The 13,439-nt window shown below is 45.5% G+C and overlaps 1 protein-coding gene across 1 annotated transcript in view; it reads left to right on the plus strand.

Moving 5' to 3' along the window:
• cacna1aa (calcium channel, voltage-dependent, P/Q type, alpha 1A subunit, a) overlaps nucleotides 1-13,439 on the plus strand; it is a gene marked incomplete at both ends in the record, with an annotated part of 79,107 nt that overhangs the window by 33,953 nt on the left and 31,715 nt on the right. The window contains 17 exons of the mRNA XM_084570812.1: nucleotides 1,244-1,450; nucleotides 1,986-2,098; nucleotides 2,321-2,433; nucleotides 2,540-2,671; nucleotides 2,990-3,062; nucleotides 3,414-3,531; nucleotides 3,825-3,892; nucleotides 4,002-4,108; nucleotides 4,529-4,549; nucleotides 6,440-6,490; nucleotides 7,342-7,510; nucleotides 7,687-8,303; nucleotides 8,404-8,732; nucleotides 8,841-8,976; nucleotides 9,775-9,904; nucleotides 10,115-10,174; nucleotides 10,316-10,422. Of these exons, the coding sequence (XP_084426938.1) occupies nucleotides 1,244-1,450; nucleotides 1,986-2,098; nucleotides 2,321-2,433; nucleotides 2,540-2,671; nucleotides 2,990-3,062; nucleotides 3,414-3,531; nucleotides 3,825-3,892; nucleotides 4,002-4,108; nucleotides 4,529-4,549; nucleotides 6,440-6,490; nucleotides 7,342-7,510; nucleotides 7,687-8,303; nucleotides 8,404-8,732; nucleotides 8,841-8,976; nucleotides 9,775-9,904; nucleotides 10,115-10,174; nucleotides 10,316-10,422 (2,551 nt within the window). The remainder of the gene's footprint in view (nucleotides 1-1,243; nucleotides 1,451-1,985; nucleotides 2,099-2,320; nucleotides 2,434-2,539; nucleotides 2,672-2,989; nucleotides 3,063-3,413; nucleotides 3,532-3,824; nucleotides 3,893-4,001; nucleotides 4,109-4,528; nucleotides 4,550-6,439; nucleotides 6,491-7,341; nucleotides 7,511-7,686; nucleotides 8,304-8,403; nucleotides 8,733-8,840; nucleotides 8,977-9,774; nucleotides 9,905-10,114; nucleotides 10,175-10,315; nucleotides 10,423-13,439) is intronic.

Raw genomic sequence — 13,439 nt, forward strand, 5'->3', positions numbered from 1 at the left:
CGTTCTGTCTGCTGATATATGATGGCAAGGCGCAATCTGCCGAGAAGAGCGTGGATCACGTGCCTCTCAGACATAATTACGCGTTTATATTTGCAAGTTCTTGTTGCTGCAACTAGAGTGCTCCAACAAGCAAGAAGTCAAGCTAAATGATTGCTAACTTATAAGAACATTGGGGACGTTATCAAACTGAATAATGGCAAATGTATCTATGGGTCACTACGTGTACCTGTTACTGTAAAAGCTCAAGTAGCTGTGTTGTGTACTCCACCTGCTTGACCTCTGATCGACTTGCACTCCCGCTGACTGCTTATATAGTTGAATTAACGCTCCATGAGATCACCAATGGACTTCCTGAAGAGCGATTTTGAAGCTCAGTGCGGCATCTCAGTCCGCCGCCATCTTGGCAGCACCCGACTCCACGTAACTCCTGCCTGTTTCTAAAAGTGGAGCCCGTGGTGGTTGCCTCTGCCTTTTCTTTTTTGCACCAGGCTGTAAACATATTTATTTCTGAAGTACAGTTGGACATTTTACGACTATTATGACTGACTCTTTCAGTTTTGAGCATAGACTGTAGAAAAAAATGGACGATGCGTCTCCACTTCCTTCCATTGGCCACACTGATGCTAAAATCCTGAGGATACAAGCGACACCACCTTGCAAGTTTGCAGCCGGGCCAAATAAACCAAAACTTCTCATAAAAAAAAAAAAAAAAAAAAAAAAAAAAAAAAAAGCAAAAATATGCTTTGGCTTCACTTTTGAGGAGCTCTCATGGCGTCCACATTTTTGGGATTGACTCGCTGTTGGATCCAGACTCTAGTGGCCATTAGATGAACTGCAGTTTTTTGGCACTAAACCTTTCCAGAGTTTGTCGCTTGGGCTTTCCTTGCGAACACTGATGGTGCACGAGAAATGAACACTACACATCAACAAGATGCAATTCAGCGTATTACCTATGGGGGCGATATCCCCAAATATGGTCAGCTGCGATGAAAACTCCTGTCATAAACTGTGTTGGCGGTTCTTAAGCGTCATTATGCACATCCTCAAAAGGAATCCAGAATATAGGAATAAGTAAGATAATTTGGCTTTAAGTTGTCCCCTGATAAATATGTTTGATGTATGCTAGCAATTATGTGAACAGTGCTGCCGTTCTCAAAATTCCTGCGTGTGCACAATCGAGCCCATAAACCTCCGTTCGCTTTACAGTTAAGCTAACAATCTACAATGTGCCTCACCCGCCCAGGTTCGCCGTTCGCCCGCGCCAGCCTCAAGAGCTCCAAGCTGGAAGGATCGACGTTCAAGCGGCGGGAGCGGCGATTGCGCTTCCTCATCCGGCACATCGTCAAGTCCCAGGCCTTCTACTGGACCGTTCTGTGTTTGGTGGGCCTCAACACGCTGTGTGTGGCCGTCGTGCACTACGACCAGCCGGAGCCGCTCTCAGATTTTCTATGTGAGTAGGAGGAGGGAGCACATGCATGCGTGGCGCAGGCACGCACAGGTGACGGAGCGGGTTAGCGGATACTTCGCTAAGTCCATGAAAGAGCCGACCCAAGCAGTTAGTGTCTCATTCTCACAGTATTTCCGTTTTAAATGTGTATGCTTCATGCACGCCCACAGACACTGCAGAAATAGCATTTCTGGAGATGCATTCATATGCACTTAGGTTTCTTGATTTTTGTAAACCATTATAGATAGCATTTCACTTGTGGTTTGCAAAATAACTGTAGAAATCCACATATTGCAAAGATAGACATGAAAACGTCATATATTTGATTTGAAAAAACACCTTTATTTGCACTGTATATATGTATTTGAGCATATATAAGGTATTTGTGCATTTAACCCATCCAATTGAGCTCACTTGGAGCAATGCACCCGAGGAGCATGTTGTGGTTTAGGTGAGATCGAACCAGTGACCTCACGGACGGACAGATGGACAGATAATCTGCGAAGGACTGATTTTCTCTTCCCGCGTCCGTGTGCAGATTTTGCCGAGCTGATCTTCCTGGGAATATTCCTGACGGAGATGTTTATAAAGCTGTACGGCCTGGGCAGGCAGGCCTACCTCAACTCCTCCTTCAACTGCTTCGACTGCATCGTAAGTCCCCACTCGAACACGTCCCACACAGAGAGAAAAAAAAAAAAAAAAGAAAGAAAAACAAAACAAGCAGAAGCTGACGAGCAGGTGCAAACGCTCACTTTACACCTTGATGCGTGCATGAAAATACAACCGTTCACACGCGCAGACGTGTCACACTGCATGCTCACGCGTGCACACGCCGAATAACCACCTGCTTCCTTCTGTTTTTGCTCCTATCAGGTGATCTGTGGGAGCATATTCGAAGTGCTGTGGTCCATCATCCAGCCGGGCACGTCGTTCGGCATCAGCGTGCTCCGAGCTCTCAGATTGCTGAGGATCTTCAAAGTCACCAAGTGAGCCCTTCTTTAGAAATTCTGTCCTTCTAATATCTAAATGGAGGTTAGAGATGAAGATTACCCTCGCTAACTCACAACTAAACGCCGTGTCTCTCTTCATCAGGTACTGGGCGTCTCTGCGCAACCTCGTCGTTTCTCTGCTCAACTCCATGAAGTCCATCATCAGCTTGCTCTTCCTGCTCTTCCTCTTCATAGTTGTCTTTGCCCTCCTGGGCATGCAGCTCTTCGGAGGACAGTCAGTGACTCTCCTTCTCTCTCTCCCTCTCTCGTTGTCTCTCTCCTCCCTTTTTAATAGCCCTTGTTTAATTTTCTTCCAAGATATTGCTTTGTGTTAATTGCCAGGCCGCCTAAGCCGTTTTTTCCCCCCCTTTTTTCTCTTTGAGTCGCGTTTCAGACAAACATTTGTTGTGCTGCTAAAATGCCTCTGGTTCTCGCTGCTCATTTTCCTTCTTCTTCATGCTCACTGCTTCTCTACCTCTGTTTGTCTCTACCCCCTCACTCTCTCTCTCTCCCCCTCTCTCTCTCTCCGATTGTTTCTTTTTCCCCCTGCCAGGTTTAATTTCGAAAATGGCACCCCTTCGACCAACTTCGATACCTTCCCCGCAGCAATAATGACAGTGTTCCAGGTGAGATGATGTACTGTAAAAAAAAAAAAGGGTTGGGAGGAGGGGGAGAGGCAGAATGGTAGGAGAAGATAAAGGCTGGAGCCGGACTAAATGATTAAACGACTAACAGGGATTTACACACGAGCAAATCCTATAAAATGTCCAACGCTCTGTTTGAATTCTTAAAGGTCATTAGCCAGGAGCGTAACTGCACTAAAACTTCTACATTTTCAAGGTGTCCATCTGAGAAAGAGCGAAATGTGCTCAGGAATTTAGAAGAAACCATGTTGTGCATCCGTGCACATGTGAAAAATGTGTAAACATCAGCACAGCCTGATCTGATTGGTGTGTTTGTGTGTGTGTTTGCATCAGATCCTGACCGGAGAGGACTGGAACATGGTGATGTACGACGGCATCAAGTCTCAGGGCGGGGTCAACAAGGGCATGGCCTTCTCCGTCTTCTTCATCGTCCTCACGCTTTTCGGCAACTGTATCCCAACCCATCGCAGTCAAACGCTCAGAGAGAAGGCGTTCATGTTTTACAAGTTTACTTTACGAAGCCATGCAAGGGCCAGACCCACATTCACTCATGTTAGATGGAGAGATCTGTGTCAGCCGCAGCATGATGAATGATATGCTAGCTATGACCTTCTTGTGCAATCCGATATATTAATCAGCCAAGGGTGACATAATAACACAGGTGCCATTTTTAATCTATGCATGCTGTGTACTTGGCTGCCGACCATCTCCAAGATGCTGGGTTGCTTTTAACTCTGTGCTCAGACACTCTGCTCAACGTGTTCTTGGCCATCGCCGTGGACAATCTAGCCAACGCACAGGAGCTGACCAAGGTAAGCCGCAGTCCAGCTTTCCTAAAGACCGCCGGGAGTTTTCCTCCTTCGCTCAGTAAACTTCTCTTTCTCTCGCTTTGGATTTCCTCCCCCCGACCTCCGTCTGCAGGACGAGCAGGAAGAAGAGGAGGCCGCCAGTCAGAAGATCGCCCTGCAGAAAGCCAAGGAGGTGGCTGAAGTCAGCCCGCTGTCTGCCGCCAACCTCTCCATTGCAGCGTGAGTTTTAACTGTTGCGTTTTTGTTTGTTCTTTTCTTCTCACGACTCACACACATTTAGAGAAACACTTTCTGCACCGAGGAGTTCAGCAGCTTGGAGAAGGCAAACTGAGGAGTTCAGACTGGGAAAACAAATTGGCCACCACACCATATAAGGGAAGAACATTTCTTGCGTGTTTTTGTTGTGAAACCAGGCCTATACTTATGTGGCCACGTCAAATTCTGTGATAATTTGTCATCTCCTACTTCTACTTTTGCTTTCTCCTTCTATTTTTTATTTCTCTGACACAGTCTTTTGTGTATACCAAAACACACACAAACACACACACACGCACTCATACACAAGCCAGTGTTGGATTGATCTAGGCCAACTCTCCTCTGGTCAGGAGAGTGTTTGATCTCTTTTCTCTGTACACACAGGGGTCTTCCCTTTCACTGCCGGTAAAGTTCACACTCTCTCATTCACACACACACACACACGCCGCCCGCGCAACAGGGGTAGCCCATTTCCGCTTATAAATGCCACACATAACGGGCACGCGCCATCTCGACCTCACCCCCTTTGATTCGTCGCCCTCGGCTCGCGCAGTGACATGCACAGCGCGAGTTCAAACGACACACGTGCCCGTGGCGTGCTCATCACTCCATGAATCGCACTGTTTCTCGTCGGTGTCGTGTGCCGTGTGTGCTGTGTTTCACCGTGCTGTGAGCATTCCTGTTTGGGTAAAACCTTATTTTACCTGGAATTCCTGTTGAGGTTAAATATCTGTCTTTTTCAATACAGTGCATGTCTATTTGTGTGAGTGTGTGTGGGAGTGAGAAAGGAAAGATAAATGTTGACAACAGACAGATGGCCACTTGCACATAGCAAAAATAAGACACACACATCAATATGTTGCCTAAATATATTTGTTCTTTAAAACTTTAGAGACTCGGAAAGAGACTCAATGTTTTTATGTCTTTACGTGACGTATCTGGCGCTATATGTCACCTTTACATCAGTATCTGGGTCATCTTGGCCAAAAAAAGTAGCTTTGTCATTTTTGCTAAACAATATAAAGCATTCGATGACTCATCCTGCACTAGGGGGCGTGTACTAAGCCCCTCCCCCCTGAGTCTCTCCTTCATTGCTTTTACATGTATGGTAGGTTCCTTAGGTGCAAGCGAAGCTGATCAATTTTTTACAATATGCAAATATGTGGAATCAAATAGCATTCCGCTGGCGGTTTCGCGGAGACTTTAAGCTCTAAGCAGTGTAGGGCTGCAGTGTAATCCAAATCCCTAATTTATGTAGGGAAAGACATTCAAATTCCAGTGGAGAAAGTCCTTATTTTTCCAAGCCGGGATTTTAAACTTGGGGACATCAGCGGTGCATGAAGAATCCCTTAAGAAGATATGTTATGGTAGACTCAGGAAGGAGGCAGCCACGGAGGCTGCATAAAGGAAAACAGTTGTAAGGCTACACGAGTCCAAATGGTACTCTCCAAATGAAAACAGCCCCCCCTTAAGCAGCCATGCAATCGGATAGAGTGCAGGAGTTACAGGAAAAAACAAAAAAAAAATAGTACATTTTGTTTTTTTAATCACTTGAGTCTAAGTGCTTTCAGTTGTTGGTGCATTACAACTTGAAGTATCTTTTGAAATCAAACTAAAGTAGCTTCTCTCTTTCACATTGTTGTGCCCAAAACTGTAAGGATGCTATGCAAAAGGCATAGCATAGCATAGCATAGCATAGCATAGCATAGCATAGCATTATTTATCGATTATTTTTTTGACATTTTGCATAACTCTCGTGCAGGGTTTATCCTCGGCACTGACCAAAAGTATTACAAAAGATTTACATATTAGGTAATTTATGTCTGAAATTTTTGCAGTGTAATCCCCAGAGATTAAAGGTAAAGCAGTCTGACGGCAATGTGAGAACAGGGCTAAACGTATAAGACACATCACGAAAGATGCGTAAAGTGATCAGGACGCAGAGTAAATAGAAGGAAATTACAGTTTTTACGTTCATAGATGGAAGAAACTGCAGAGGTGAGTGTGTGTGAATGTCTGTTCGGTTGTGTGTGCGTGTCTATGTGTGTGAAGGGTTGCATTCCAAAATGCTGAATCGTTTTCGGCGAAACCCATCTCTGAGATTTGTTTTTGCGTTTCCGGAGAATTGCTAATCTGTTTTTAGTAATTCGGTATTTTTACAGTGCATTTTATTTAAATGCCATTCCTTTTCCAGAGGAAGCCGACTGTTTAGGGTAAATGAGTAGCCCATTTTGGAATGAAATCCTCCTTCTGTTCTTTCGTGCCATCTCACTCACCAGCTGTTTCCCTCCTCAGCAACAAAGTACACAGTGAGTGTCACAACGCTACCGACCCCTTTCTGGACTGGTATTTATTTATTTGTTTCTTCATTTCTGAATCCCTTCTGTTTCTTGACTTTACAACCATTTCCTGCTTTCTTTCGTGTTTCAGAACCCCTTACCCCTTTTCTTTTATTGTCCCTTTGTTCTTAACTTTTATTTTTTATGTTTCATTTTCTTTTATTTATTTATTTTTTTTTACCTGCCTTTCTTTAGCTGGTATTTGTGTTGGCTTATTTTTAAGAGTACATTTCATTTTTTCCTCTTATTTTTTTCTTTTGCCTGCACCTCGCAGTACGGCTGTCTCGCTTTACTGTGGTTGACTGTTGGCCCTGAGAGAAAAAAAGGGGGGGGGGTTAAAGTTGATTGCTGGTAAAACTATTGGAGGGTAAGGAAGGAGGTGGTCTCTCACAGTTGTTAGATAACGAGGTACTTCTTAGTTAACCATTTCAATTTATCCAATTCAGCTCAGTCGGGGGTTTTGGGAGCCTTTTTCTTTTTGCCCTGCATACATCTTGTAATCTTGGGTTGGTTAATTAGAGATTACAACAATTCTGACCTCACCTCAGTGCTATCCTCCACATTGTGTCCCCAGATGGTTTACCAAAGCACGGCTATGCAGCCTTGTGCCTTGGCAAGCTGTGTAGACACCTAGAACCTTGTTCTATAGGTCCAGCCAAATGAGCCTTTACATGTCTGTAGCCCCCAGTGTGTCTTTCTGTCCTGGCTATTTTCCGTACTTTATATTTTTGGTGTTGGTTTCTTCACTTCATCATTCTCATGCCTCAGTGTGTGTGTATTTGCACGGCATCGAGTCTTAAAGCGGGGTCTTAATGCCGCCAATCCTCTTCTTGTTCTCCACCGTGCTTCGTTTTGCAGTAAGGAGCAGCAGAAGAACAACAACAAGGGGATCAATAAGTCGGTGTGGGAGCAGCGCACCAAGGAGCTGAGGAGGCAGACCCTGGTGTCCAGCCGCGAGGCCCTGCATAACGAGCTGGACCCCGACGAACACTGGAAGGCAAGGACAGGGAGGGAGGAGCAAAACAATGTAAAGGACAAGGCAAACAAGGCGTTAGACTTGTGCTATCAGTGTACACAAGTTACAGCCGTCATGATGTTGATGATGACTTAGCGTGTTATTTTAATTCATATCAATTGGTAAATTTGCTAAATATCAGATATCAGATTCTCTCGTATTCTCAATCTTGACTTTTTCTCTCACAGGTAAACTTCTCACGTCACGTCCGTCCAGACATGAAGACCCACCTGGATCGACCCTTAGTGGTCGACCCCCACGAAAACCGAAACAACAACACCAACAAGACCACTGCCAGCAATTCAGACCTCTGCGTGAGCCAGCACCACCCTGCCGACGAGCTCCACAGGCAAACGCGCCTCCACGAGAACCACGGCCAAGGCGGAGGGGGCGGTGGCGGAGGTTCGGCCCCACCCAGGCCTCCCTTGGAGCGGGGGGAGTCCACCGAGAGCAGGCAGAGCCGCAAAGGCGTCCACCACCACGGCTCCCGCGTCCGACTGGATGCCACGGTGATTCCCGGGCCGGGCTCGGAGGAGAGGCCGTCGAGGCGCCATCACCACACCCGGAGCGGCAGCCGAGGGGGCGGACAGTCGGAGCACAGGAAGCCCAGATCGCATCGAAAGAACGTGGAGGACGGCGAGGAAGGAGGTGGAGGTGGCGGAAAATCAGGGAGACATAAGAGTAAAGGTGGAGATGGAGGAGAGCATGAGGCAGCTGGCGATGGCAGTGAGAGGAGGCCGAGAAGAAGCCGGCATGGAAATCACGCAGAGGGCGAGGGGAAGAGGATGTGCCAACGCAGAAGGAAGTATGTCCATTGCACATGTCCACAAATAAGATTCACTTCACAGTTATTGCTCTGTCCCTCTGTTTCTGTTCTGATGTTGATCTCGTGTTCCTCGTTCTAGGGATTGCAGTGTCCCTAACCTCTCGACCACGCGGCCCATCCAAAAGATTCTTTCGAGGCAGAATAGCCAGTACAGCGAGGACATGGACAATCTCATGAATACCAAACTGGTGTCCAGCTCTACTCCACCCCCTAACCCGATCGGCAACCGCACCGTCTTCGGATCGGCCCTCCATCTAGCTAACAGCGCCACTCACGGGAGTCTGGTCACACTAGACAGTTACGGGAACATCGGACATCACCGCACCAACAGCGTGATCAGGCTGCCCCACCCTGACTACACGGCTGTGGACATGCCAATTTTCCCGTCCACCAATGCCATCTTGCAAGGTAACGGCCGAGCGGAGCGCGTCTCTTTTTAAACTATCGGCTTAAACAACAAAGCTTTCGTTTTCACGCGATCACCCTCCTTCTGTTTCCTCTCTCCTTGCGTTCCAGTTAATAAAAATGCCAACACGGAGCCTCTGCCTGCAAAGGAGGACAAGGATGATGATGACGACGAGAAGGCAGGCGAAGGAGGACCAAGGCCAATGCCTCCATATACCTCCATGTTCATCTTGTCCACCACCAACCCGTGAGTGCTACGTGTACACACTGACCTAAACAACATGAACATATACATATACATACATTGGCGCACACAATAAAAACAGATTGGTGCATTCAGGATTGAATTTGTTTAGTGATTGTCTTTAAATTCAGAACTAAACCCTGGACATAAAAGAGATGACGTGACTTAATAGTCAACCACAGGGCTAACACATGCAGATGGACTCAGAGCATGCAAGGAAATGCATCAAGCCGAGCGTCCGGCCACTGATAGCAGGACCCCCGTCGGCAGCTTTTCGGCTGATTCGGCATGTTGAATCTGTACAGCGATCATTCTGGCTGGCTCTTCAGCTTAGCCAACCAGAGCACAAGAAGAGAAACTGAAGTGTGCGGTCTTTGTGGTGTGTTTAAGTGCAACGTTTTTACCCAGACACAGGCAACGCGAGGCGACGTTGCCAGTAGATCGTTGATGTTGGTTTGGTTTGTCGGGGCCTTTGCATTCTGGCCTGCAGATGTTAAATAAGCGAGTAGCTCAACTGTTGTAATGTGGCTAAATTAATTATTTAACAAAACAATCTTACATCAAACCCTATCGCTACAGAGATGAGATGCATCGATGCTGAAGTATGGAAGCATATGGAAAAAATGCAAGTTTGATGTAAGATTGGGAGAGAGAAGAATTCTAGCTTTAGCACATTAACGTGCAAAAGGTAGGGCTTATTTTGAGAAGTGTGTTTAGCCTCTAATACAGCCCTGATTACACTTACAAATGAGATCTAATGCTACGCATAGCACCAAGAGAAAAACAAATGTCTGTCCCTAGGTTTCGCCGTGCGTGTCACTACATCTGCACCCTGGGTTATTTTGAGATGTGCATCCTGCTGGTCATTGCCATGAGCAGCATTGCCCTGGCTGCTGAGGACCCCGTCTGGCCTGAATCCCCTCGAAACAATGTAAGAAAGATGACATGCATCCACGCACCAGTGCATTTTTGTGCCTGAAACACGATGTGTGAGTGCAGAATATCTCTGAATGTTGTTTTTATTTAATATGCTGGTTGTTTTACTCAGATTCAAACAAACATGTCATTTTCGTCACCGTCTGATTTTGGACAAACTGTCATGCACGCGGGGTCACATCACTCTGTCTTTGTCTCTGGTCAGGTCCTACGCTATTTCGACTATGTCTTCACGGGAGTTTTCACATTTGAGATGCTGGTCAAGGTAAGGCGAGAATTTTCCTCCAGAACTGTCGAGATCTCCGGCCCCAAATGCGGATTAACCACTGCAGCACCTCGTGTTTTGCACACCAAGGCCAAATTGTCTGCCTCGAAAATCACTCCGTGTTTTCTACCCCTCTTCTAGATGGTGGACCTGGGGTTGGTCTTGCACCAAGGCTCTTATTTCCGGGACTTGTGGAACATCCTTGACTTTATAGTGGTTAGTGGTGCTCTGGTGGCCTTCGCCTTCACGTAAGTCTCCCTCCTGCCTCCCCCTTTTCCTCTCCTCTCCTGTCTCCTTGCTTCTTCTCCTCCTCTTCTGGCTGTCTACTGCCTCACTGGTGCCTTGGAGTACAGCCTTCCCTGTTCATCTCGACTCACCCATTGCTCCTTTTCCGGCCTCTCCTTTCTCTCTCTCCCCTCCTCTCTCTCTTCTTTTATTCTCTCTCTGACTCCTCAACTGCCCTCGCATTATACTATTTCTTACTGGTGCTCACAGTAAAAAAACAAACAAAAAAAAAACGGCCAGTCCTCTACATTTGGCCATCCACCTTTGACCCTGCAGCCCTTCCATTTCTAATCCCTCCGCCAACCGCTTACACCCCTACATGTTATAAAATAGTATCCCGGCTTCCTTTCCCTACCCACCTCCTTTTCCCTGTGTGAGAGGTGAGGACCACCCTTTGCACCTGTAACCCTTTAGTGCCTAGGGCGTTCTAAAGCAAATGGTCCCATGCAAAGCCTGGCCACGACAAAGCAGGTACTATAACTCTACTTGATGTGCATGACTCTGGACATAAAAATGTTATATTTGCACACGTTTGATTTTAGGTTACGAGTCCTATAATGGGTACAAAGCATGGATTTTGCTTTTGCATGGTTAGGGAGACTGTCAGGGGTAAAAGGGTTATGGTTAGGGTTAACAGTGACTTTTGCGTATATTTTGATAGGCTGTACATATTTTCAGGATATAGCAATGCAAAATTGCTTAATGTCAGTTTGTGAAATAGTCAAAAATGTCTTCATTTGTGTACATGGACATGAATTTAAACCAAGTTTTTTTTTTTTATTTTGTGTCACAGTTATGTCTTGCATTCAGTCGCTACAAAGTAAGGGTTCATGATCATGGTTTGGGTTAAAATACACTCTTTCAAAAAGGTGTTGCTGGCATGAAAGGTACAATCCAACATTTTCAAAGTTGTGCTCTTGGGCTGAAAAGTGACATAAATTACATTTTATGACTGTTTCACAAACTTGGCTGGGGCTGGACTGAAGTACACCCTCAGACTTTTAGTATTTGTTACTTGACGTGTTGCATATTTAAGAAGCATGCACATACGGAAAGTACGAATTACTGCTGGCACAATGAGCATTTTTTATAGTGTTTAAATAACTAGAAATGGGATTCACATTATAATGTTGACCCTGCAAATTTCACTGTGCAATTACGTTAACTTTGGCAGTTTACCTGCAAGCAAATCTGCCATAGTGTTTAATGGAGCTTAGCAAAACTTCAGCTCTAATCAGTATCCTTTGGCATTTACTCTGAATAAGCGTATTAATCAGTGAGTTAAGAGATATGCTTTCAGTCTGTGATATTTTAAGTCTTATGTTGTTATTGTTTGTCATTTTGTTGTTTTCCAGTTCTCTGAAGTCATCAAACTTTCCTTTAGGCCCCAAGATTCAGCCATTTGCATCAAATAGTTGGAGTCTAGACACGAGCTTTTATTGTTTCACACGACGCTTTATTACATGGCAATGCTTTGATCATGCAGGATCTGGTTTCGGTGGATGATCGTAGTTGTGTTTGGCGCAGTGAGGCCCGCGTGCTTCCTCAGTGTGCCGCTGTTGCTGTATGGCACCAAGCCTCCTCTCGAGTCGGGTTATTGAAGCCTAGGATGGCGGTTGCTCCATTCATTTCAATTCCCAGGACGACGCCGCTACATTATGCAAACTCGTTATACGGTTGGATGTCAATCGTTTTTGGACAGACTGTCACCGCTATTAACTACGAGGATTTATTTTCACTCTGTTGTCTTGGATTTCATTTGAGTAAATAGAAATGCAGTCACTGATTTCCTAAATGTGTATTAATCAAATTTAATTTGAAGTGAAATGAAATGAAACTCTGACGCAGATGGTTTGCACCCATAAGGTCTTTAATCCACGGACAGTAATATAGAAATGGCTAAGTGACGTAAGTAAGTGAATGCGTTCTGCGTAATGGATTGCATAAAATATGAAAGGTGTCAGTGTTTTAGAAGTGAAGAAGCTACTTGGATGAAAAATTTTCAAGAAACCCAAGAAGTCCAGTTGCCCTTGCTCTGGCTCGTTCTTTAGGATATGCCATGGCCTGGGTGACTGAAAACCTTCACAGGCAGATTCCTTCATAATTTGCTGCAACACCCAAAATCTGAGTTCGTCCTCATCCCTCCGGCCACAGAATATCCCACAAATTTAGGACCCTGGGTTAAGGACCTTTTAGTCGTTTAAAAAAGCTCAACTCACATCTGGTTTTGGGTGTTGTCCGTGCACACAAACACCTGCTCCATCTTTATACTTCTCTAGATCTTTGCTGATTTGAAGCCAGTGGATAAAGAAATCACAGAACACGGCGGGTACTCCAGGGTTCTAGTGGTGGTGCACCATCAACAAGACTGGCTTTTACCCCAGTCGTTCTTTCTGAATCATCTTTATATGTGTGTGTGTTTCACTTAAACTCTTCCTTGTTCTATCAGTTGTTCTATCAAGTGTGTTTCTGTATGTCTATATATCTGTGTACATCCGTCCTTATCTCTGTGTCCCCTAACCTTCTTGCGTTACATGTGGATCAGATTTTAAAATTCGTATGAAAGGTGTATACAGTCATACAGCCCTGGAATGTTTAACTATTTAACCGATAAAGTCTGATTTACACAGTCGGGGGTTAGCGACACTAATGGCTGATCGGGAGATCTGAACCAGTCGTACTCATACACGTCCAGATAGTGCCTTAATTCAATTCGGTGGAAATCACACGGCACTCCAGAAAGGATCAGCAGTCTCGTTGGAGATGTTTATCGCTCCTTTAATCCAATTAGTCTGGTCTGAGGGCTGCTGTGCCTTGGACCGCTTCTGCCGCCGTCCTGCATATTTCTGCAGTCGGACTCAGATGCATGCCAAGACAGGCCTCCGCGGCAAAGATGTCGACTAATCAAGTTTGGGTAGCAGCTCTGAGAGAGGTTTCTCACCAGGCAATGTTTATTCTCTCGATTAAGATGAGTTTTAAT

The sequence above is a fragment of the Chelon labrosus genome (genome assembly GCF_963514085.1).
Source record: "Chelon labrosus genome assembly, chromosome: 21".
NCBI lineage: Eukaryota > Metazoa > Chordata > Actinopteri > Mugiliformes > Mugilidae > Chelon > Chelon labrosus.